The sequence below is a fragment of the Leucopleurus acutus genome (genome assembly GCF_964270905.1).
Source record: "Leucopleurus acutus genome assembly, chromosome: 4".
In the NCBI taxonomy this organism is placed as follows: Eukaryota; Metazoa; Chordata; class Mammalia; order Artiodactyla; family Delphinidae; genus Leucopleurus; species Leucopleurus acutus.
Genome location: NC_139146.1, coordinates 149,477,004 through 149,501,502, shown reverse-complemented (window position 1 = coordinate 149,501,502; position 24,499 = coordinate 149,477,004). Strand labels below are relative to the sequence as shown.

The following is a 24,499-nucleotide window of genomic DNA, read 5'->3' as shown; positions in this document are numbered from 1 at the left end:
ACGCAGAATTTTATCATTTCCTCTCAAAAAGAAATGTAAGCTTTGGTTGTCTCCAGTTTTCTTTGGCCCTTAAAAATGGAGCCAAGCATATTTTAAAATATGCTTAGATATCTCTAGAATGTCTAAGAACATGATGCCCATGTTGCCTTCGTACTACTTAGCTGGGGTTGCTTGAGTTACGAGTCTTCTGGTTTGTGAATGTCTTCATTTTTAAGAGATGCCTTCTTGGGGCATTGATAGGCGCACTGGCAGCCTCCACCTGCAGACTTATCTTGGGGAACAGTATCTCACAAAGCTGAAGAGGAGCTTGTGATAAGGAAGACAGTAGGTCCTCATGTCTTCAGAAGAGGTGAAAACTCTCCTGCAGATGAGATCAAGGAAATTCTCCAGTTGGATGTGACACAGAAGCTACCACCACGCCTTTCCAACCCAGGTAAGGAGGGACTGGTTAACTTGCCTCGTGGAGTGAGAAACAGGGATATGCAACAGAATAGGTGCTGGAGGAAGTGTCCACCCCATTGTGGGCAGATTCTCTGCATCTGTATTAACAACAGCCTCTCCCACGGATTAGCTGATCCAGGCTTTAGTGTTTTATTTCCTTCTAAGAGTAACGGAGTTATGTGTGGCATGGAGAAAATTAGTTCAGATGTCAGCATTTTTTTTTTCTTCCAAGAGTGGCTGGATGCTTGGCAGGGTGCACAATCATACGGTCTTCAGATCTTTTAAAAGCTGATTTTCCTGGGCCTAACCCCGGGGGAACTGGATACAATCTCTGGTTATTATTGATTCAGTTCCCATGGGTGTTGAACTTCCTGAGAAATTAAATAAGATCTAAAACTCACACACATACACTCCTCAGGTGAAGGGAAACTCTAAACCAGGTTAGTTTCACGGTCACCTTGTTTTTAGGATTAGGAGAAAAAGAAAGCCAAAGAGCAGATTTGGAAATAACCCCAATGCCTACAGTGTCATAAGAGGCCCGGGGCTCCTGAGAGCAAAGGTCAATAGCGAGCGCCAACTAGGTACTGGCTCGTGGCCCCACAGGGACCGGCCTGCCACTGCCAAAGGCTTCTTGTTGTTAAAAACGTGTCTCCTGACCTTTCGTGCCTGGGCTCTCCCAGGAGCTCAGAGGCTGGTGTAGCAGACTCAAGGGCTCTCAAGTTCAAGTTCGGCAGACTGTTCGGAGAAGAGACCTGGAGTTGCTGAATTTATGAGGTAATGGGGGGCAGGGCCTCATTCAATGAGAGTGGAAGGTCATTTGAACCCAAAGCTTGCTCTGCTGCTGGCCCGAGCAGCGGCACCCCGACTTTGCCCCCCTGGCGCTGATGAGGGAGTGGAGGATGACCCCGGCCCCCTCCCAGTCTCAGCCTTGTCCACGGGCTTGGTGAAACCTAGGATGCTACTGAGGGGCCTGCCCAAATCAGAGCAGCTCTTCTCCCTGGGGTACGCTTCATTTTCACTTGTTCAAAAATACAGCCTGAGGGCTTCCCTGGTGGCGCAGTGGTTGAGGGTCCGCCTGCCGATGCAGGGGACACGGTTCAAGCCCTGGTCCGGGAAGATCCCACATGTCGCGGAGCAACTAAGCCTGTGCGCCACAACTACTGAGCCTGCACTCTAGAGCCCGCAAACCACAGCTACTGAGCACACGTGCCACAACTACTGAAGCCTGCATGCCTAGAGCCTGTGCTCCGCAACAAGAGAAGCCACCGCGATGAGAAGCCCGCACACGGCAACGAAGAGTAGCCCCCCTTGCCAAAACTAGTGAAAGCCCACGCACAGCAACGAAGACCCAACACAGCCAAAAGTAAGTAAATTTATAAAAAAATATTAAGAAAAAAGTAAAATAGATAAACAAGGGCCTACTATCTACACAGGGAACTATATTCAACAGGAACTATATTCTTGTAATAACCTATAATGGAAAAGAATCTGAAAAAGTATATATGTATATATATATATATATATAAAACTGAATCACTTTGCTATACACCTAAAACATTATAAATCAACTATACTTCAGTTAAAAAAAGTAACAGTTACAGGAAAATAACAATATCTCAAAATATCTTACCAAGAAGTACTCAACGCTGTAGAACCAGGAGCATGACAAGGGTTTCTCAGCATCTTTGAATTGCTTTTCAGAAATTAAAGGAAGATTCAACCGTGTGGAAGATATGAGTTTCAGAAGCCACAGTAACACACGATTTACACACACAAAGGCTCAGCTGAGACATGGAAGCCCAGAGGTCTCGGATTTGGTTCCTGCTGCGCTTTGCACCGGGCCGCGTTCCCCGGAAGGTGCTGCACAACTCGGATCCACCCTGTGGTACAAGCCTTGTCGATGGAGAGGAGCAGTGAGAAGCAGGCTGTCCACAAGCCCAGCTCCTGCCAAACCCCACTTGTCGGCCTGCCAGCCAGCATTCTGAAAACGCATTTGGGAATTTCTACTTTCAGCCTTTACTGAATATGAAATCCAACTGTGTATTTATAGCCTTGATAAGCTGACCCAGCTTAGGGATAACCCTGATACATTTTTGTCTTACAAGATTCAGAATCCACGTCTAGAGGGGGTAATAATGAGGCCATTGAAAGGAGTGACGAGGACTGTCCTTCTCTCCCAACCTCCCCCAGTCGGTCCCCGTTCTGAAATTCCCATTCAGTTCGTCCATAGTGCTGCAAACTGATAGAGTAGGAGCAAAAACATTTCCAGGGGAGTCGGGGAGGCCGTCTGGAGGGCCATCAGGCTTTTAAACAGGCTGTAGGAGCTGGTGTACTTGGGCCAGCATCACGTTCTGGTCACTCAGAGGGGCGACAGCAAAACAGGACTTAAGAAAATGTAGGGTCGCTATATACTGCTTGCCACTTATGCCTCAGTTTTATTACTTTGGACCCAGTGTTTCAAAAGGTAAGTTACTCAGGCGAGCTTCAGTGTTTTTTTTTTTTAATTTATTTATTCCATTTATTTTATTTTTGGCTGTGTTGGGTCCTCGTTGCTGCACGTGGGCTTTTCTCCAGCTACTGCGAGCAGGGGCTACTCTTCCCTGTGGTGCGCGGGCTTCTCACTGCAGTGGCGCCTCCCGTTGCGGAGCATGGGCTCTAGGCGCGTGGGCCTCAGCAGCTGCGGCTCGCGGGCTCAGTAGTTGCGGCTCGCGGCTCCAGATCGCAGGTTCAGTTGTGGCGCACGGGCTTTGTTGCTCTGCGGCATGTGGGATCTCCCTGGACCAGGGCTCAAACCCATGTCCCCTGCATTGGTAGGCGGATTCTCAGCCATTGCGCCACCAGGGAAGCCCGAGCTTCAGTTCTGACAGAACTCCAGGCCACTGTGCCGTCAGCAGTGCTGCGTCTTCATGCTCCGAAGTCAGACATCTTAGTTCAAATCCTGGTATCAGTACTGGGACAGGGTCCTTGCTCCAAGCCTTAATTTTTTTTTTTTTAATTTCATGTTTAGTATACTCTGAATGTGTACTTGAGTCACTTCAGTCAGGCGTCTGTAACGCATGCAGCTTAAGGAACACCTGTGGGCCTAACCTCCACCGACCACGAGCTACTCACCTCACACAACTGCAACGTGCCTTTTCTTCCATGTCACAGTTTTCTGGTGGCCTCATTAGCTTCAGAGTAGTGAGTGGTTCACATATTTGCCTGTGATGGCCTCCGAGACTTTGGAAATGTACTTAAACAGTTGTTTTTCTTAATGCCTTTCTTTCTGCACCCCTCCAGCCCCTTCCATTAATTGCTTCAAAGGCAGCCGAGCAGAGAGCACAAGCCTGTTTTCCTACTGACCATCACGGGCATGTCTAGCTTGTACCCAGTTTGCTTCACCTTCCAGTGCCCTCCCTGGAGGGGAGGCTTCTGAGGAGCTCAGGGGAGCAGCGTGATTCCTTACACAGGGAAAGGTCAGACCCCACAGAGCGTTCAGTCACACGTTCCTGACGCTGTCAAAAAATCCAGGACATTCACAATTAAAAATATTTTATTTACGTTCATACAAAATACAGCCATGTACAAAAATGTACATAACATTTTCATTCAGTTTACATTTTACAAAAGGAACAACTGTAATTTCAAATACTTTCTGCTTACATGTCGTGTAAACGTTGTTCTGGGCCCATGTTATTTACTAAAATTGCATCCACTCTCGGAGGTTTTCATGATTGTGTAGGTGCTTTCAGATTGAGAGCTAGAGCTGCCGAATCGATTTCTCAAGCTGCGCACGTGGCCACGACTGGCTGGATTCCAGACAAAATGAGCTCCTCTAGAGACATACCTGCACTTTCATAGCAAAATGAAGTTGTAGATGTATAGATTTCATTTTAATACACATCTGTGTGTACCTGCAATTGACCTCAGCTTATCCACATACATCTGTTATGAAGGATCACGGTGGAAGAGTGTGGATGCCCCAAGGGCGCGATCTCTACTCTGGAAAGTGGCTGAGGCCACGGCGCAGCGGCTGACACGTAGATCACCATCTCTTGGAGCTTTGGCCGTGTCAGCTACCCTGTGAAGAAGTACCAGTATGCACAAGTTCAGTACCTACGGACTTGAAAACACGTCTAGCCTATCTTTTGACAAAATGTACTCTTCCGTAGATTCTGAGGGTCACGTGGGGGAAAGAAATATAACGGAAGGGAATTAATCAAAGAAAAAGCAAGCACACTCCGGCTTCTGCTAAACCCGTGGCCTTCCGAGGAGACACTGCTTTAACGTTTTAGCCCCGTTTTGTCCCTCCCTATCGGTTTAACCAAGTGGATACTACGAAAGAATACCACAGAGGCGCTGACCTGGGTGCAGAGACTACCACTCCCCACCTCGGGAGAAAACCCCCCCCCAGGATGCAGTGTGTCAGGAAGACCCGTCTTGAAAGCAAAACCAATTTAGACTACAACCAGATTTTCACAAGGCAGTTAAAAGAGATGATGGCGTTCAGCTATAAATATACCGTCAAAGGTAGTGAGGTATACAGCCTTAAGAAATATACCCTTTAAGAAAGACGGCATCTTCACGATCAGATTAAGAATCTCTTAAAAAATTCATCAACAAACTTTAAATTTTGATTTTCCTTATAAATCTGTGATCAGTTCTGGATACAGGGCTCAATTCTGTCTACTGAGAATTAGGCAGTCCCAGAAGGAACCAACTTAACTGGCACCATGGCTGCCCTTTGATTCTGATAATCAACTTAACAGTCACCTTATAAGGAATTCTAAGCGCAAGGCACAACCCTGAGGCACTTGTCCTGGGCTAGAAATGACACACCTGGGAGCAGGCACACCCTACAACAGGCTCTTCTGCCACCACGCAAGTGTTGCATCAGGAGGAGAGGAAGCAAAAATCACACTGATGTTATATATAGAGGCATTGCTGATCCCTGCCTTGCCAACGAATAATCACCTTTTGACTTCAAACCAGCAACGAAAGCCATCTACTTATTAGCTCACAATAAATTATAGCTAGCAATTAAAAAAAGTAGTTCTCCAGCCTGAAATGTGATGTGTTCTTTCATGGGACTTTTCCCTGAATCGGAGATCACTGAGATTGTGCAGACTTCCTTCTACCAGCGCCAAGACGAACTTCGGCTGTCCTGAAAAACTTCTCAGCGGGCCCTTATCCTGAACCTCGCACATACCTGTCTAAAAAGGAAAATACGAACTCAACGCTTCAAGGATGAAATGCCGTAACGATAACATACTTAATATAAATATCTATTTCAAGGCTTGCTCCAGGCTAAAACACAATAAAGAGCAAATGCTTGGGAAACGACAAGCCTCTGCTATCTCTGATTCTTACAATCACACGGCCAAGTTTATTCATGCTTTGCTTCTACTTATCATTGTTATTACATAACCCTTGACATTTATTTTGTTGGCATGTGCTCATAAGCACACACACATTCCCCACAGAGCAAAGGAAAAACCGCAGTCCGGAGTATTCTGTGTTAGGCCAATTAAGACGCTGCCTCTAGGGCCTTGAGACTCTGGGCTGCAAAAAATGGTTGCTATGGAAACAAGTTTACCTCCGCATTTCTGGCAGAGCCAGAACCTATGGTCTAACCTGTCTTCAGATAGAATCTCCTGTAAACAGGGCTTCCCTCCCTTAATTTGGGCACCATTCTAGGAAGTATATTATTATAAATTACAAAGGAAAACATGACATTCCGTACACATTTTACTCTAACTCGGTGTCTTCTTTTATTCAATCATACAAATTTGAATGGGGATTCCTGAATAAATCTTTTACTTAATTTACCTTTGGCAGAAACAAGAGATTTCAAAACATTTAGTAGCTTCTCATTTATATAGCTTTTTCTCTTTTAAAGTTCTATAGCATATTAGTACTTGCAAAACAATACTCTTAGACAGATGTGCTTTGAAAGTTAACTGGTGATGATGTGATTTACATTATAGCTTATGTAAGAGATTACTTAAAAAGGACGAACTAGACATGTATTTCTTTTCAAAAATACAATTTTTGGTCATGTGAATGATTCATGTTCAGATTTCAAAAATAGAAACGTCCTAAAGTGCATCATTTTATAATATAACTCCTTGAAATTATAGCAATCTGCAATGTAAACAGTGAGGCAAAGAATACCAAGCTATATCTATATTGCAGGATTCTGTACCGTCTTTAAGTACGTGGATTCAACCAGGGCACTTTCAACATATAGCTCATGCTTTTGGATGATTATTTTTAAGAGCAAATTTAAAGGTATTCTTTTTCCCCTACTCCTGACTTCAACGATTTTCAACCGACAGAGAGCTGCTACTTCACTTCAACAATGGAAAATGCTGCTACAAATCCAATCTGATCAGACAGTTTCTCAAGAACCCATCTTGGAAACTGACAACTGATCAGGAAGGAGTTTTATCCTTGTTATTATTATTAAAGAAAACAAAATGGTACCCTTTGCTGTCCCGTTCATCCCGCAACATTATCTTCAAAAGGCAGAGCCTGCTGAAACACCTTCTCTTGGCAACCAGCGGCTGCTGGGCAGACACCTGTGCTCCACCTCACAGAGCAGAAACATGGGCCAGGATGGGCAGGCGGAACCAGGACCCACTTTCCTCAGCGCAAACACAGAAAGTCAAAAAGTAACAAATCACAAGATAACATCGGCACACTGGAGAGATGAGTGATCTGGTGTCTTCAATTCCCTGGTCCCTCCAAAATGTCTAATATAGACAGTTTTGTGACACCGTCTTTGAAAAAATTAGAATCATCATTGGCTATACACCATTATTTTTTTTCTCTTTATACATGATCTTGAAAATAGTGTGATTTCGATTCTGTCTTAGGTTGAGCTCTCAGGGCTATACTTACCCTTCAGGAGATTTTTAGTGCAGGTTTACTTAAAAAAAAAGAAAAAAAAATTAAAACTCTGGTAAGTCCTCAGGAGGCTCATTCTCTCTCACGATCCTCTACGCTTAAGCTAAGAATTAAGCAAGACCCTTTTGTTCGGCTAGAGCCAAAACAAAACCAAGCCCCCAGTACGCTGCTGGCCTCGCTCAGTGTTTGATGTTAACATCTGAGGCTAATAAGTGCAGTCAACGTTCAGGAAAGGATTCTCCAGGCTCTTCACCGCTGCCTAATTTAAAAATCAGCACAAATATTAACTACTTCTCTATCCCCTCTGTCCTCTGCAGATGGTCCAGCCCTAGTCAGGGATCACAGCTCTCTATCAGCTGAGGACGTCGTGAAGAAACACACGGTCAAGTAGAGGACTGCACGGCCATTCTGGGCAGACGCGGCTTCCATCCACCTGAGAGCTAAAGGGGAAGCGATTCACACGAGTGGGGAAAGGCGCAGCTCTGTGGAAAGGTCACGAGGATGGTCGAGGCAGCAAACAGGGCTCCAATGCAGGTTCCCACTTGAATGGGTGCTCTCTTGGGCTGGGCCCATGCTCTCTTGGGCACCTGCACTGGATGTGCACAGCAAGTTCGCTCTACAGGGTGCAGTCCTGAGCTTGTTTTTGTCACAGTCCGACAGAGAACAGGCTGCTTCTCAGTTAGCCAGAGAAGAACAGTGTGTATCCTCTGTAGATGAGTGTGTCTCAACGTAGTGATTCGTCGCTGCCAGTTGTCAGCGAAGCTTCCGCTACAGCGTCTGTGTGTGTCTGTGAGCGCTCGGGTGCACGGAGATCTCGACTTTCCCTTACACAACTCCTACATGGGGGCAGGTGCGCTCCTTCCATCTAGGCGGTTTCCAAGGCAGGCAGTGGAAACTGGAGACGATCCCAGTGGCCCAGAGGCAGAAGAGCTACTCTCTTTGTAGGTCCAGCTCCAAGGCTGCCTTCCAGTTTCTGCAGAGCTGCTATCTGCCAGGGGAGGTGGGGGGCACATTCACCCTGCACCCCCAGCCCCCTTGGCTCGGGTAGGGCTGCCTCCTCACACGGACTTGGAATCAGTGTCTCTCTTGCTGATGAGCACCTCCAGGAGCCTCAGTTTGGCCTTGATGTGCTTGTATTCGTTGTATTCTTCAGCCATAGAGGTGCGGTCTTCCTTCTGGACGTTTCTGACGGAAACAAAGGGAAAAGGGGCTGGTGATCATGTGCTGTCTCTTCCAGAGGATACTGTTCCTCAGGTGAAGGACCATCACGTGGAAATGTGCAGCTGATCACCCCACAGAATCAGTGTTGCCAGGCATCACTTGGTATCAAGACTGGAGCTGGGTTTAGACAAGCAGTGAAAGACAGTGTCCCCAGAAGGCACCATGCAACTGAGTTTCAGAGTTAATCTGGCATCTTGAAGAATGATGGGAAAGACTACGAAATGTAGAAACTTTCTCTGCTGCTGCTACGTATGAATTCGTACCTCAAGTCTCCATACACTGAAGTCCTTTACTTACACTTAATGCTTTCTCACTTCTATATACTTCACCTAATGAACCATTACATTTCTGATTAGTAATTGGCATACCCATAATTTACAGGGTTTAAAAAAATAGTTACTACTCCTACTTACTATAAAAATTAGTCTTGGAATTCAGCAACTGGATCACAGAATACTAATAAAGCTTTATAGTTTACTGAGTCATTTTACATGTATACTTTTTATGTGCACAAGTATTATACTTGAGAGCTGATGATAGGGTGAGCACCATGCTAAGTACTCTGAATCCATGATCTAATACAACCCGCAGGAGAACCTGACGAAATGCCGCCGTTACCCGCATCCTCAACCGGTACTGCCCTGCTTCTCATCTCACTTGGAAACGCACATGTCAGACATTCAAATACCAGGCCTCCTTTACTTCCTATTCAAGAGCAAAAATGGGAAATGGGATAGCCTGGGGCTCATTTAATTTTGCTCAACGAACTAATTTTATTCCTGCTTTGCCTGCTCAAGGAAAGGACCCTGGATGCTCCCAGGAGACGGCAGGGAAGGGGGCATCTGACCCTAGCCCCAGACGTGCCTTTGAGGGTCTTCACTTGCCTCACGGACGAAGTGATGGAACCAGATTCTGTGAAATCTGAAGTCCCTGACAGTTCTAAACTTGTATGATGATTACTGATTCCCATCAATTGTATTTTCTTAAAACTTGTGAAGGTTACATAATTATAGGATATCTGTGCATAATGTGACTATAAACAAATGGGGAAAAAAATGAGCAGACAAACCAAAAATATGTTTGGGAAGAAGACTGGAATGAAACACATCAAAACATTAATCCTTTGGTTTGTCTTTGGGTGTTATTATCATTTTGGGTATTCTTTCTTTTATCTATATTTTCTAAATATCCTACAGTTCATGGAGAAAGAAAGACAAATATTTAGGTATAAAAATTCATAAATCTTGGGCTTCCCTGGTGGCGCAGTGGTTGAGAGTCCGCCTGCCAATGCAGGGGACGCGGGTTCGTGCCCTGGTCTGGGAAGATCCCACATGCCGCGGAGCGCCTGGGCCCGTGAGCCATGGCCGCTGAGCCTGCGCGTCCGGAGCCTGTGCTCCGCAACGGAAGACGCCACAACAGTGAGAGGCCCGCGTACCGCAAAAAAAACCCCCATAAATCTTGAGAAAGTCATTATAGGACAGATCCAAATCAGAGATCCCCCAAATAAATTTATACAATAATTGAAATAAACTGAAATATAGTACATTTTTAATGCCTAAGTTAATCTTTATGGTACTTTTATTTCCCAATACTTTTGAGAAGTATAAAAGGAGACTTAAAGAGAAACTATTTACACCGTTTAAATAATTTAGATTAAAACATTTTAAAATGATAAAACTTAACTCCAATGTGAGAGATGGTGCTCTATTCCCTGCTCTAACCTGGTCTCATGCTGTGACTTGAGTCGGACATTCTGTGCGTGGTCACTTGCTAACAGGGGAGACTATCCCTCAGCCTAGCGCTCTACGATGATGATTACAGTATGTCTTAAAACTCACTGACAGGGGCTTCCCTGGTGGCACAGTGGTTAAGAATCTGCCTGCCAATGCAGGGGACATGGGTTTGAGCCCTGGTCCGGGAAGATCCCACATGCCGCGGAGCAGCTAAGCCCGTGCGCCACGACTACTGAGCCTGCGCTCTAGAGCCCGCGAGCCACAACTACTGAAGCCCGTGCGCCTAGAGCCCGTGCTCCGCAACAAGAGAAGCCACCGCAATGAGAAGCCCTCACGCAGCAACGAAGAACCAACGCAGCCAAAAATAAATAAATAAAATTTATAAAAAAAATAAAAAGAATGTTAGGTGATAAAATGTATTTAAAAAAAAAAAAAAAACCTCACTGGTGAAAGGCACTCTATCAGTCAGGAGGGCTTCTTGTTTCTTGTGTATTTCTCATTTGACTTGACAACTCTGCTTTTAAAATGAGCCTACAAACCAGCAAGGCCTAGAGTGCCCCTTTCCTTGTTTCTCCTTCAAGTTTATTAAGATTAAAAAAACAAAAACAGAAATCTAAACCAGTGCTGCCCGCTAGAAACAGCTTCAAGCTGCTCATTTTCGATTAGAATTTGATATGACAGGTGGGTTTTGGAAATGTTAGCTGAATCTGTATCGGTCTTGGATATCATCCAAGGAGCACTTCTTCCTGCAGGGCCACACAAACCTCCCCATTTCCAGTAAGCCTCAAAGGGGCCCAGGGCACAAAACCAAGCGCCAGGTTACAGGAAAGCTGTAGGGTGGCTCCCACATGGGAGGCTTTGCACAGGTGTGACACAGAAAAGAGAGGGCTGTGTGTGAGGTGAGGGAGGGGAAGGACAGCACACGCACTTACCTTCCATTTTGTCTGAAAAAATTGTCTTCAAAATCACGCAGTTTCTTTCGAACCCTTTTCTTTTCTTCTCTCATTTCCTGAAGGTGTTCCAAGAGTTCTGGTCTAAGAGGGGCAGAAGTATTTCAAGAAAATTGAGTTAAATCTGAATAGTTGTAAACGTAAGGAATGTGCAACTCGATAGGAGTTGTGGAGAAAGGGAAAAGCATATAAATGCAGGAACTGCGCAAGGAGCTGAGGGTCACCAGAAATGGATGTTTTCCATCCCCTGGAAGCCAAAGCACACTGACGCTAGATACGGCTTCTGGGGCTCCTGCGAGGCTCCTGCTACTTATGAATTCCTCAGGCTTGTGAACTCCCAGGGCGCTTTGTCATATTTTGCTTAGAAAGAAAGAGATGACATCTGTGCTCGGTATGTATTAAATGGCGAGCTGTGGCGCACAGAACCACGCAATGCCATTACAGAGACCTTGCGATTGTTTAAGCAACATCTCAGATGCTCCCTCAGATCACACGGGATGAAGCATACAGAAACACTGAGCCAGAAGTTAAACAAACAAGCAACCCCTGTTTTATCCACATAGATGCGCCCTAGGCAAGTCACTTACGTTTCGGCAGCCAATTTAAGTACAAAGGCTAAAATAATATTTCAGAAAATTATTTTCATCACAACATTCCAATACCACCACCAAAACAACATACATCGAAGCAGCATGGAGATTTGAGAGTCCGGTATCCTGGCTGCATTTTGATGGTATTTTATCATCCATCGGGGAAATAAAGCCGTCAGTGACATCTTCAAATTGGTCCAGAAAGCAACGTGCACTGAAATCGGTCTTCAGGGTGACGGTGAACTCTGGCTTTGTGCTGCTATCGTCTTCTGAACCCTCCTCTTCTTCCTGGAGATACACAGCAACCCCAATAAAAATTGGGTCACTTTTTCGGGCCCTCTTTCGTTACAGGTATCACTTCACGATCACTTAATTATCCAGACCCCATATAGTTTCTTCTATATAGCTACAGTTAGCAACACACGTGTACACGATGGATATATTATTGAATATCTATATGTACACAGTAAATAAGACAAAACACTAAACACAGCTACTGAATAGGGAAAAAAGCTGTAAAAAAAAATTAGTATACAGCACAATTAACAGTTGTCAAGGCCGAGGGTAGGAAGGAACAATGATCACAATTTATACCCTAAATCAAAAGAAGCAAATGAATTTAAACATTCTCAGCTCTGTGACAATACCTAAAAAAAAAATCCACCACCAGAAATCAGTGCTTTAAAGATTCTATTAGTCATGTGTCTCAGAATTTTTTTAAGCTGTGAAGATTTTTCAGAAATTCAACAATACGGCCTTTCTATTTAAAAGTTGAGATTATGAAATATTTGTGGTTGCTTGGTGCACAAAATTTTAGGAAGCTTTTGAGAAGATCAAAACATTTATCTTTGCATGATCAGAATCGTAAAACTTATGTTTTTTCAAAGAGGTTCCAAGGACCACATGCTGTATTTTTCAGCATTCAAGATTCTAGGAAAAGTGTGATATTCTCTGTCTTGATAAAAATGCAATTTGAAAAATGAGGTCAACTTAGTTTTCTAGGAGAATGTCTTAGTGCCAATTTAAAGCTATGTGATTCTAAGAAATGATATCAGAGTCTGAAAGAAAGATTTTAAAAAAAGTAATTTACTGCCAACATGTACAGTCAGACCAGAAAAGAATATCCTAATATCTTGAGAAATTAAAAAATTGGTTAGGCGTTCAGCTACATGAACAAGAGGATTATAACGTCAGTTGTTAGTTCAACCAAGTGGCTTCAGGGCCACTGCAGCCAATGGCTCTCAGGAGGCAGGAGGAACCCCTGCTCACAGGTAAAGTACAGGATTCAAACTGTCTGTGGTGGATTTTCTTACCATAAAGTGTGGTATGTTTATAATGGTGCCTCTGAAGAGAAATAATGTGAATAAAGAAACAAACAAATAGGCAAAACAAAAGGACTAGTACATAACTACAATGAAACTACTGTTACAAAGGCATGAAGGTAAAGTTGGCAAAAAACTAGGTGACCTTTCCGGATTCTTTTTGCTGGGACTTCAGATCTTCAATCTCTTTTCTTGATCCATGGAAGTAAAAGCTTCATTATTAATTTTTAAAAAATTAAAACCACTTTTAAGTTCACAGAGGAAAAGTGGCTTTTAAATCAATAGTTTAAAAGTTTCTCTTTTTTTATAAGATGAAGTGGCAAGTCCCATCTACGTCATTTACATAAGAATTGAGATAATGCGTGTTGAGTACCTGAGCAGGTACACCGGGCACACAGGCAGCGCTACTCAGCCTCCGCCCACCTCCCCTTCCTGGATGAGGAGACCAGGTGGGACCACCTGACTCTAAACTCCATGGAAGAGGGATGGATTTGGGCCTCTCTGTTCACTGCTGTTTCCGGAGCTCAGCCAATGCCTGCCTATATTAGGTGTTCAATAAATGTCTCTTAGTCCAGTAATTCAGCTTTAAAAGAGAAATACAAATGACTCGTAAGAGGTTATTAAAGCCCGAGATAGAAAGAAATGAAGTTAGGGGTCTAAGCCTTATCAATTATATCCCAAGGTCCTGAGAGAACTTCAGAACGGGAGACTGTGTCTTGCACATCCTGAGAACTCAGTGTTTTTGAAGACGAAGCTACACGGAGCTATTCTCAGTAAGCTGTGAAAAACATAGGGAAAAAGAAGCAGCAAAACAGATCTTCAAATTGTAAGACCATCAGGTTGTTGTGGATACTGAGTAGCTTCTAGAAGGAATCGGTGTCCAGATAACACATGAGCAACTGAAAAGGAATCAGGGATCGACGGTGACCAGCACTGGCTTCTTGCACACAAGTCAGAAGAACTAAGCATTTTCTTCTTTTGTGAGAGGATTGGCATAATATCTGGATTTCAATAAAGAACGAGGCAGGCTGATTTGTGTGAACATTTATGCAGAGCGCGGCTGCAGTGCTGAGGTGAATCTGCAGGGGGCCTCTAGCAGGCTCTCTACCTGACCCATCCTTACTCAATATCTAGCAGTCACTTGGATAAAGCGCCAAAGATATTCACAAAATGCGTAGCTGACACAGTGGGGAGGGATATCTGGGTGTGCTGGAATGTAAAGGCTAGATGTAATCTGTTTCATAAGGCTAGCACAGAAGTATGAGAAGTAACAAGCGGGAAAAATTCAAGGTCCTATCATTAGATTAGGAAAAAAAAAGTGGACACAGACACTAAGCAATCCTTGGAAAAGGAAGCTGGGGGTTGCATAAATCAACAGTTAGGCAGGGCGACAAGCTGTGGCTCTCAGCTGGGGGCAGGTCGGCCCCCTAGGGCACCTTTGGCAACGTCTGAAGGCATTTTTGGTCGTCACACTGGGGAGGGATGGTCCTACTGCACTACTCGCACCCAGTGGGTGGAGGCCAGTCCTCCACAGCAAAGAGTTACCTGGCCCAAATGTCTGCAGGGCTGAGGTGGACACATCCTGCCTTAGAAAGACCAAGAGGAACGTACAGCACACTGACAGTCACGTGGGCACAGACTTCGAGAACTGAAGGGCCTCGGTCATCTAGAGCAAGGTCACGACTAGTCCTCGGTCCACTGTCGGGCTGGTTAAACCACATCTAGAATCACGTTCAGTTCTGGGTATCAGTTTTTTAGAGGGATATAGAGAGACTGGTGTAGAGCGCAGAGCCACTGCACTGCTGGACAGTCCGGAGCCCATATCACATGAGAAAAGAGTAAGAGGAACCTGGAGAAGAAATGTTCACAGGGTGTGGGTGGCAGTGGGCAGGGCAGGTGACCGTAAATACGCCAAGTGCTCTCAAGGAGAAAGCAGTATGCTCAGTCCATGCTGCTCCAGAGGCAGAACTAGGCCTGTAAGTAGAAAGTCATACAACCGTAACTGTGACTACTACAAGCTAATTATTTCATTAATTATATTTTATAGTTATTAAACTTATACATTCTAAAATTATATCATTACTATATTGTTTTCGATAATTTTTCAAATGATAAGCTATAAAACTAATAACATAAATTTTTAGCTCTTGTAGATGCTTAGCCCGTGTAACGAGCGACCTTACTCTCTTCACTGCTGTGGACGTCTCAAGTTTGAGGGTGGAATAACTTCTTAGGGACGGTGTCTCTATTTCGTCAGAGAAGTTTTAGAGGAAACTCTTATGTTGGATCAGAGAACGGACTAGATGATCTGTAGGATTTTGGGGGCTGGAAGTTCTAGGGCTTCGGAACTTGAGCTGGCTCTCTGTCACACACAGCTGGTGTCTTCCCATAAGCATTAAAAATCGGGGATGGTTTTCAAAGAAACCATTTAGATACAATCTGCACACACACCGAATTCTAAATTCTAACCGAGTTTCTGAGAATTAGTACAGTCCAAATACATGCTGATAAACCTGGCCAACTGGGACAAAATGAACTAAAAGACAACACCATTTGTGAGAGCAATGTAATAATTGCAAAATTATCTGAAATTCTGACCATCGTGAGGGCCAGTGGCCAAAACATAATTGTGAAAAAAATAAACTAAGCTAAAGGATAAGATTTGGAGGGACAACTTTTAAAAAGAGCATCCTTCCTGTGTCTTCCATTCGTTTCATGAGGCAATTATCAAGTGTCATATTTCGGATGTGTTTAAGACCACATTTTTATCTAGGAATAGTTTCAGCGCACGCTTCTAAGAGAAATATGCTAATTTTCATGCACACACTTGCCCAGATTTCTTCAATTACGGTGTTTTAATTCTTGTGTGAAATTACCAGCTAGATAAAATTTGTCTTCTTTCATCAACATCGAGTCTTATTGTAAGAAAGTAGCTCTAATTTTGAAGATACAATGTAGCATATTTGCCTACATTCCACATCTCCAGCATCTTTACAAAACAAGTTCTGTTTAAACAATATGAATAGTGAGCACGACCACTGCCTAACACCTTAACGTGAGGTCTATGAAGTAGTTAAGACCCTTGGGAGGTAAGAAAAGGAAGACAGTGAAGAGAAGAGACGGCTTTGTGGCTTCCGGTTCCTTACCTCAGTTACAGTGGAGGCAATCAGGCAAGAAAATGGAGCAGTTCTCAACTGGTGTCCCTCCGTGGGAACGAGGCCCCCATATTTTGAAATAATCGTTCCTAACTACAGTAAATAAACGACACCCCAGGCTTGGGGCTGCCACAGGAATATGACAAGTGAAACTCTTAACACTCACTTCCACGTGGGGTTTTACTCCCGCTTCTGACTTAACTGCTAAATAACAATCATCAATTTTTTAAAAAGATTGACTTTTCATTTCTAGAGCCCTGTACAAGGCGGTCAGTGTGTTCAGTTGTCCAGAAATAAAAGTATGAAAGAGGCTGATCCTAGTCTAGGCCAGTTAGGTCCCTACAGATCTATGGGCACAGATGGTTCCTCCCATTTCAGCAAAAGTAGCCACCAAGGACAAGGATTATCTGTACAAAATCCATGATTACTCCTGGTGGAAAAAACCAGAGCGCACGTTCTAGTGACTGCTGGTCACAGCGCTACATTCACAGATCAAGAACAGATTATAAAATCAGCACCAAGGACTAACTGTGCCGGGGGAAGGTGAGAGGAAAGGAGAGTGGATGAAACTGTACCCACATATCTGTCAAAGACAACTAAGATATTTGTCTATAAAATGATATTTTTTTGTGTGTGCTACGTACACTGCCTTCGTTAATTTTGGTTTCGCTTATAAACTTAGTAAAGGAGATTTTTTTTTAAAGTTACCCAATGAGTTGATATAACAAAATTTTGGAGTACAGAAAATCCATTCCTCAAATAGGGGGAAAGAAACAAAACAAAAAACATTTTGAAAACAAAACAAATATCCCTGCAAGCAAAGTAAAAACCAACCAAACAACAAACAAAACAAAACAAAAAACACAACAGCGAGGGAGTGAAATGAAACTAAGGAGATCAGCCGGTCTATGACAAATAAAAGAGGACTGCTTAAAGTTGGTTAGAAGCAGCTACTGATTTTTTTTTCTAAATTTGTTGAGTTCTATTTTATTTATTTATTTTTAACATCTTTACTGGAGTATAATTGCTTTATAATGGTGTGCTAGTTTCTGCTGTATAACAAGTGAATCAGCTATACATGTACCTATCTCCCCATATCTCTTCCCTCTTGCGTCTCCCTCCCTCCCTCCCTGTCCCACCCCTCTAGGGGGTCACAAAGCGCCGAGCTGATCTCCCTGTGCTATGCGGCTGCTACTGATTTTTAGGGACGGCTGCAGGAAGCCATCGCCCAAGGGCCCGCTCGCAGCGGCTTTCCATCCACAGGAGGGAGAGAGGGAAGGAGGGAGAGAGGGAAGGAGGGAGAGGCACTGCTGCGGAGGTAGCAAGCGGTTAGCAGCTGGGGGTCTTCACCTTTATCTCCTTGAAGAAGGAAGCAGTTTCGCCCTCGATAATTGGCTGCAGCAAAGGGCTTCTCCGCTTGCTGGAAGGGGAACCCTGCGACAGGCGTTAATAGGCAGGTTACACGGAGAACGTCTTTCCCCATCCCCTTCTGACTCGCAAGTATTTACTTCTGCCTTTAACTACAGACTCGAACCCCTCCCCGCCGAGAGGTCCCGGGAAAACCAGACACAACCGAAGCTCTTGTCCAAGTTGCTGCTTCCCTTCGGAGCTCTCCCCGCCCCCCGCCCACAGAGGCCACACGAAAGCAAGGACGGCACACGACTATGTTAACCACACACGCAGAAAAAACCTGAGGGGCACCTGCCTCCCGCCTTTCCTCCTAGTCACCATAACTTCCGGAACAACTAACGATAACGTAAGCTCAGCGGGTGATGCAAAGGTTATCAACAGAGGCTATACGGTCACCCCACCGAGGGACACTAAGGACCCCGGACTGGGGAATAAAAAGGACTTCTTAGATTTAATCCTTTTGTTGGTTAGGTTACTGATTTATTCTGTAGAAAACGTCTAGAAAGGTAGCTTTCTTCAAACACACCTGCCTGAGGTCTCTGGACCCTGCCCCATTAAATATGAACAAACAGACTGTTAAAAGACATAGAAAGACTGCACCTTGGGTCTAGAAATAAACAAGGAGATTTAAAGGAGGAATAGAGGAGCAGCAGCTGAGAAGAACACGCATTTCAGCAACGACACAAAAGCGAGGCCGCGCCTGCTTACTACAAAGCCTACAGGCCAGCAGAGGAACCCTCAGGATCCCCGAGGTGGGCGCTAAAACAGAGGCAAAGGGTCCCCACGAGATGGACAGGGCAGAAACACTGCCCTCACAGCAGGGCTGGGATCGGGGGTGGTGGTGGTGGGGGGCAGGCTGGCCAGGGCCCGAAAGGGTTTCCTCGAGCTGAGGGCCAGTCGCTGTTCCCTACTCCTGACAAAGTCCCAATTCAGAGGCCCAAAGCAGTGAAGTCCAAGGGCGGTGGCCACTGAGCGCAGTTCACAGTTGTTAGCTGCCCTCCCTTTTCTTCCACCTCACGCTTTCCTACATCCTCCAAAAAGAGGAGGGTCCCTCTCCTGAGTGCCTTAGAAGCTCTCTCCCAGCAGGGCTAAGCCAGCTCTTGGAGGTGGAGAGAAGACTATTAACAGAGGCCGCTAAGACTCTTGGTAGCGGGGCCCTGGCGAGGGCACAGCCCCGTCCTCTCGGTGCTCCGTCTCTGAGGAAAGCGTGGGAAAGCTGGCCCAGCACGTGTCAGATGGAGGCATACGGCCAAGGCATATCCCCAAGGGGGAAAACAAATTTCTGTCGGCCTCAGATTTGCTCATTTTTGGCAAACGTAGCCTCAGAAGTCTTTGGTAAATTATTCATCCCTCAAGCTTAGGGGCCATGGATATTAATGGCAGGTTCAACTATGAGAGACTATTCTTTCATGAGAAGGCAAGTTGGGGCCCAAGTAATATAGCCGGGGCCCACTGAGCCACGTAATTGACAACCGGGCCGCGGTGTACTCACAATGATGGGGACAGTGCTGGCTCGCGACAGGATCTGTTTGACCAGGCGGTACCTGTCGTACAACGGCTTCATAATCTGCCGCTCATTCTTGCTCACCTGAAATGCAAGAACAGAAGAGCTGAAAAGCCCGCTCCTGGTGGCCAGGCTGGCCGAGCACGCTCTGGGCCGAGAGGAAGTACAGGTGATGCAGCTGAAGACTCGCCAGTCTTGCAAAATTTACTAAACTGATAACATGAATCAGTGAATATTTAAAATATCTACTTCAGCTGCAGATCATTGGAAATCACTCCCTCAGCAGTACTGCTTTTCTTTAATCAAAACTATGATCACTATTAATTATTAGTTCCCTGTGTAAAACTCTTGAAGGTTGAGAGTTCCCAGATGATTCACTATTTTCTAGGTCCAGGGAAGAAGAAAGCATGTGTTTCTATTATACTACTTACCATGCAGGTCTGTAATCATTAAAAAAAAAAATATGTCTTTCTTGGGCTTCCCTGGTGGCGCAGTGGTTGAGAGTCCGCCTGCCGATGCAGGGGACGTGGGTTCGTGCCCCGGTCCGGGAGGATCCCACATGCCGCGGAGCGGCTGGGCCCGTGAGCCATGGCTGCTGAGCCTGCGCGGCCAGAGCCTGTGCTCCGCAACGGGAGAGGCCACAACAGTGAGAGGCCCGCGTACCGCAAAAAAACAAACAAACAAAAAAGAAAATGTCTTTCTTCCCCCTGGAATTGTTGTGTTTTTAGGGACAAATTCTGGCAAACAGTAGGTATTCAAGGAACACATGCCCATAGAATACATGGATTGATCCATCTCTGTGGCCCTAAAATCTGACACAGGGCTCAAAAATGTTTACAGGACTGACTCTACAGGCAGTGGGGAGAAATCAAGCTCAAACACCTGGCATAGTATTTGAAGCCCTTCATTACCTGCTGCTTCTCATCATCATTCTCATAACTCAAGCTCCAGAGAGAAACTAGTTTGTGTCACACCTCCTTGTCTAGTTCCCTCTGTCCTGGAATGGCCTCCTCACTGCTCTTTGGTTTAGCAAATTCCAGATCAAGAGCCAGCTCCCACTCCTGTGCAGGCTTTTTCCGACATGTCCCTCTCCGGGAGACCTGCTCATCCTCCCCTGCGTGTCACCTACCACAACCTGTGTGTGCCTTGTAATTCACATATGCTTTGCTATAGACAGAACGTTCGTGTCCACTCACTCCCCCCGTCCCCACTCCAAATGCATACGTTGAAAAGGAATCCCCGATGTGACGGTATTTGGAGGTGGGGCCTTTGGGAGGCGATTAGGTCATGAGGATGGAGCCCTCATGAATGGGATTAGTGCCCTTATAAAAGAGACCCCAGAGAGATCCCTCACGCCTCCTGCCATGAGAGGACAGTGAAAAAGATAGCTGTCTATGAACTGGGAAGTCGGCCCTCACTAAACACCAGCACCTTAATCCTGGACTTCCAGCCTCCAGGACTGTAAATTTCTATCTTTTATAAGCCATCCAGTCTATGGTATTACAGCAGTCCTAATGGATGATATATTTTAATACTCTATAGTAACTACTTGTTGACACGTCTGTCTTCTCTTTAGACTATAAGCCCCTTGACACCAGGAGTTTGTGTTTTTGTACCCCTGGTAACTATTTCAGTGTCTGACATGATAAAAGTATTCCATAAATATCTGTAAAATGAGTGAATGAATGTTTCAAATATAAATAGGTATGCCAAATTCATAAATATGCATTTGTTTACTTAAATGGAGTAAGAGATGAAGTATCTTTGTTTCAAGTTTGCTGTTGGTCTTCTGCATTTTATTTCTACTGTACACGTAAGGCAAGGGTTACAGAGGTAAGGAAGGGCAAACAGTATTCGTTTTGACCATTTCTCTTATGGGCCTTTTGGGCCTTCAGCTTTGAAGACAGGTCTACATTATGCATGAATTGATTATCCTTTGTTGCCTTTTTTATTTGCCTTTCCCAAAGTGATCAACAGTAAGTGAACTTTGGATAAACTTGTTAGAATACTGCCATTATGCAAAGACATCTTGAGGATTTATCTTCTGTCATCAGCAATAACAATAATCACTTCTTTCTATCTCTTCCTGTTACCAAAATATCAAGAGGCGGCATTTTCTTGCTTTTACTATCTACCATATAGGAAGGAGTTTTAAATTTGGTATTTCATAAAAGATGAGTGTCAGAACTGCAAGGGAACACAGGAATTATTTCATACAAAAGAAGAGTGAGGCTAGAACCACAGGCCTCACTACTACATACCTACCACAATGGCTGACCTGAAAGACAGACCGTGTCAAGTGTCGGAAAGAATGCTGAGAAACTGGAATTCTCTCTCAGTGCTGGCAAGGGTGGAACACTTTGGAAAACTATTTGGCAGTATCTCCTAAAGCTAAACATATGACTCATCAATTCCGCTCTTAAGTACACAGCAAACAAGTGTGGTCTTAAGTTCAACAAAAGACATTCATAAGAATGTTCGTAACAGCACTATTTATAAGAACCCCAAACTGGAAACCATCCATATGCCCAAGAGTAGAACAAGTAAGTTCCAAAACGGAATATTACACAGCCATGAACATGAATGGACACAACTATATGCAACATCATGGATTAACCTCACAAAAATGAAGCCAAGGAAAACAAGCCAGACACCTGAGAATACATACTGTAAAGTTCTAATTATACAAAGCTCAAAAATAAGCAAATCAACTGTATCACGTTAGAAGTCAAGAGAATGGCTCTTGTGGGTGGGGTGGAAGGTCATGGTATTGACTGGAAGGGGATATGAGAAGGGCTTCCAGAGGGCAGGCCACATTTTATTTCTTGATCAGGATGTTGGTTACGTGGATTTGTCTACTTTGTGAAAACTCATCAACATATATATTTATAATTCAGGCTCTTTTCTGTATTCATGTTATACTTCAACAGAAGCTCAACAGTAGCCACAAATAAGTGTGAGGAATAGAAATAAATGACTTGTACAACCTCACATGTAAAACGACAAAATTTAGTACTGGAACACATGAAACGATTTTTGTTTTTTACTACAAGATGTATTCATTAAATGTATTGCAGATGAGATTAAGGCACATCCTAATTTTCAACCCATGACAAATATTATGTAAGATGTAAGATTATGTAAGATAAAAGACCACGTCTTTTGGTCACAGATGTTTAGTGACCAAAAGACGTGCGAAAAATAAGAGTAATAAGTAGCCAACATTTCCCCATTGCGGACTAGCATCCTATTACTACATCTGACCGTAGAACAAAATGGGTTTGAACTACACGGGTTCACTCACACGCGGACTTCTTTTCAATAGTAAATACTACATTACTACACCGTCTACTACATGGTTGCCTCCACGGATTCGGAGCCTCAGATATGGTGGAACCATGGATACAGAGGGCCGGCTCTAAGTTATACTCAGATTTTCGACTATGCTGAGGGTTGAACAATGCCTAACTCCCGAATTATTCAAGGGTCAACTGTAGAAACATCTTTGGATTATAAAAGGAGACTTTGGATTTTGGAAGGAGACTTAATGCTAAAATCAGCCAGACATGGCAAATGTGACGGAATCAATGTCCTTTCTAACTCTTTGTTCGAAAACCTAATTTTCTAGTTAGAGTAGATGAAGAGGATAAGCTGGCTTACATGTGGCTTGTAACGCTGCTAGTTAGACTTTCTATGAATTGCTCATTTTAAAAATGAATGACCCTCAGAACTAATCACCTGTGAGAGATCTGATGAGATCCAGTGTTTGACTCTGGAGAGTCAAAACTCATCATGATTTTGCCGAAGTTAATGCTGGCATGTGATGGAAGTATCTAAACACCAAAAATATCCATGATCTTTAGGTCTGAGGTGATGGAAAGAATACTACTTGATGTACACCAGGATTATTTCCATGATAAATGGCTGAAGCCAAAGGCCTGGTGATACCAAAGGTCAATACAACTTTCACCCTTCGTAAAGCCACGTCTTATGTAATTACCACTGCTGGATTTGTGAGCAGAGCCAAAATCTAACCAAGAGTTAGAGAAACAAAGCAGCACCTTGGTTAACCCGTTAAAAAAAGGGCCGCTGGTATTAGGTCGACCAGGGGCAAACTGTTCGCAAGTTTGACATCTCTTATTCTCGAGTCATCAGCTGCTCAGGGATTCCACTCCTAACCAAGAATAGCCCTTTGAATGAGCCAGTGAGGTTGAGTCTCGGTTTCTTGACTGGTAAACTGCAGAATTCAAATTAGAAAATCGTTATGATCCATAATTGCTTAAAAATGACTTTAGGCCAAGCTTATAGTATATTGTCTTTTCAACATACTTTCCCTCTTTTTTTTTTTTTTGCGGTACGCGGGCCTCTCACGGTTGTGGCCTCTCCCGTTGCGGAGCACAGGCTCCGGACGCGCAGGCTCAGCGGCCATGGCTCACGGGCCCAGCCGCTCCGCGGCATGTGGGATCTTCCCGGACCGGGGCACGAACCCGTGTCCCCTGCATCGGCAGGCGGACTCTCAACCGCTGCGCCACCAGGGAAGCCCCTCCGTCTTCTTGCTTCAAGCCTTTATTTAAATTTTCATTTAAGTGGCAGCTCTGAGTGGCTTTCAATGTGCGGAAATAGGGTTAAGCCTAAGATACACATTTACACCCAAATCAAGACAGCATGAACATCTAGCTATGAAGATCTCATGGGTGAAGGCAGCACCTTCCACTCAACCTTTGCTTTTGATGGAACGAAATCTCCATCCACTGGTCTCTCACTCTCCTATTTGGTTTGCTCTATAAGTCTCAGAAAAATATATCAAATCTCCTTAGTAAAACAAAAAATGGTCTGAATCTGTGTGCGGAGGGGTGTCTCTGAGTCATAAAATCGCTAGTGGGAGAAGACAGATGAGATGCATTCTTATAACGGCCGCATTCTTGGCCCGCTGATTCGGAAAACGGTGACCCTCTCTTCTTTACTATCAGGTGACAATGCTAGGCTGACTGGGCAAAGACCAGATAAATAATCCCAAACAGCAGATAAACGAATGATAGTATTTATATGTGGCTTTAGAATTTGCATTTAAATTTGAACATGGTGCGTTTAGGGTTCTGTTAGTTCCCCGGTTTTTTAAACAAAAGATTAAAATACATCAATGAGAACCCAGAAGCTGTGAGCAAGCCACCCAGTCTCTCCCCTCCACCATCATCGGGGTCCGCAAACAACGTAACACAGGGAGCTGCAGCTGTCTGTTGGGACTTCTGTGACGTGGTCTTCTGATGAGACCCTCAAATGTTGAA

The 24,499-nt window shown here is 44.4% G+C and overlaps 1 protein-coding gene across 5 annotated transcripts in view; it reads right to left on the bottom strand.

Annotated features, from left to right (window-relative positions):
• Positions 1-3,961: 3,961 nt before the first annotated feature.
• LOC309961053 (protein FAM13A) overlaps positions 3,962-24,499 on the bottom strand; it is a 132,766-nt gene continuing 112,228 nt past the window's right edge. For 2 of the 5 annotated variants that reach the window (XM_082838088.1, XM_082838089.1), the window contains exons 14-18: positions 19,203-19,298; positions 17,651-17,734; positions 11,915-12,111; positions 11,216-11,317; positions 3,962-8,514 (exon numbers count right to left, since the gene is read on the bottom strand). In XM_082838088.1, the coding sequence (XP_082694214.1) occupies positions 8,388-8,514; positions 11,216-11,317; positions 11,915-12,111; positions 17,651-17,734; positions 19,203-19,298 (606 nt within the window). In that variant the 3' untranslated portion in view covers positions 3,962-8,387. The remainder of the gene's footprint in view (positions 8,515-11,215; positions 11,318-11,914; positions 12,112-17,650; positions 17,735-19,202; positions 19,299-24,499) is intronic. The other 3 variants (XR_014326164.1, XR_014326165.1, XM_082838090.1) reach the window with 3 other exon arrangements.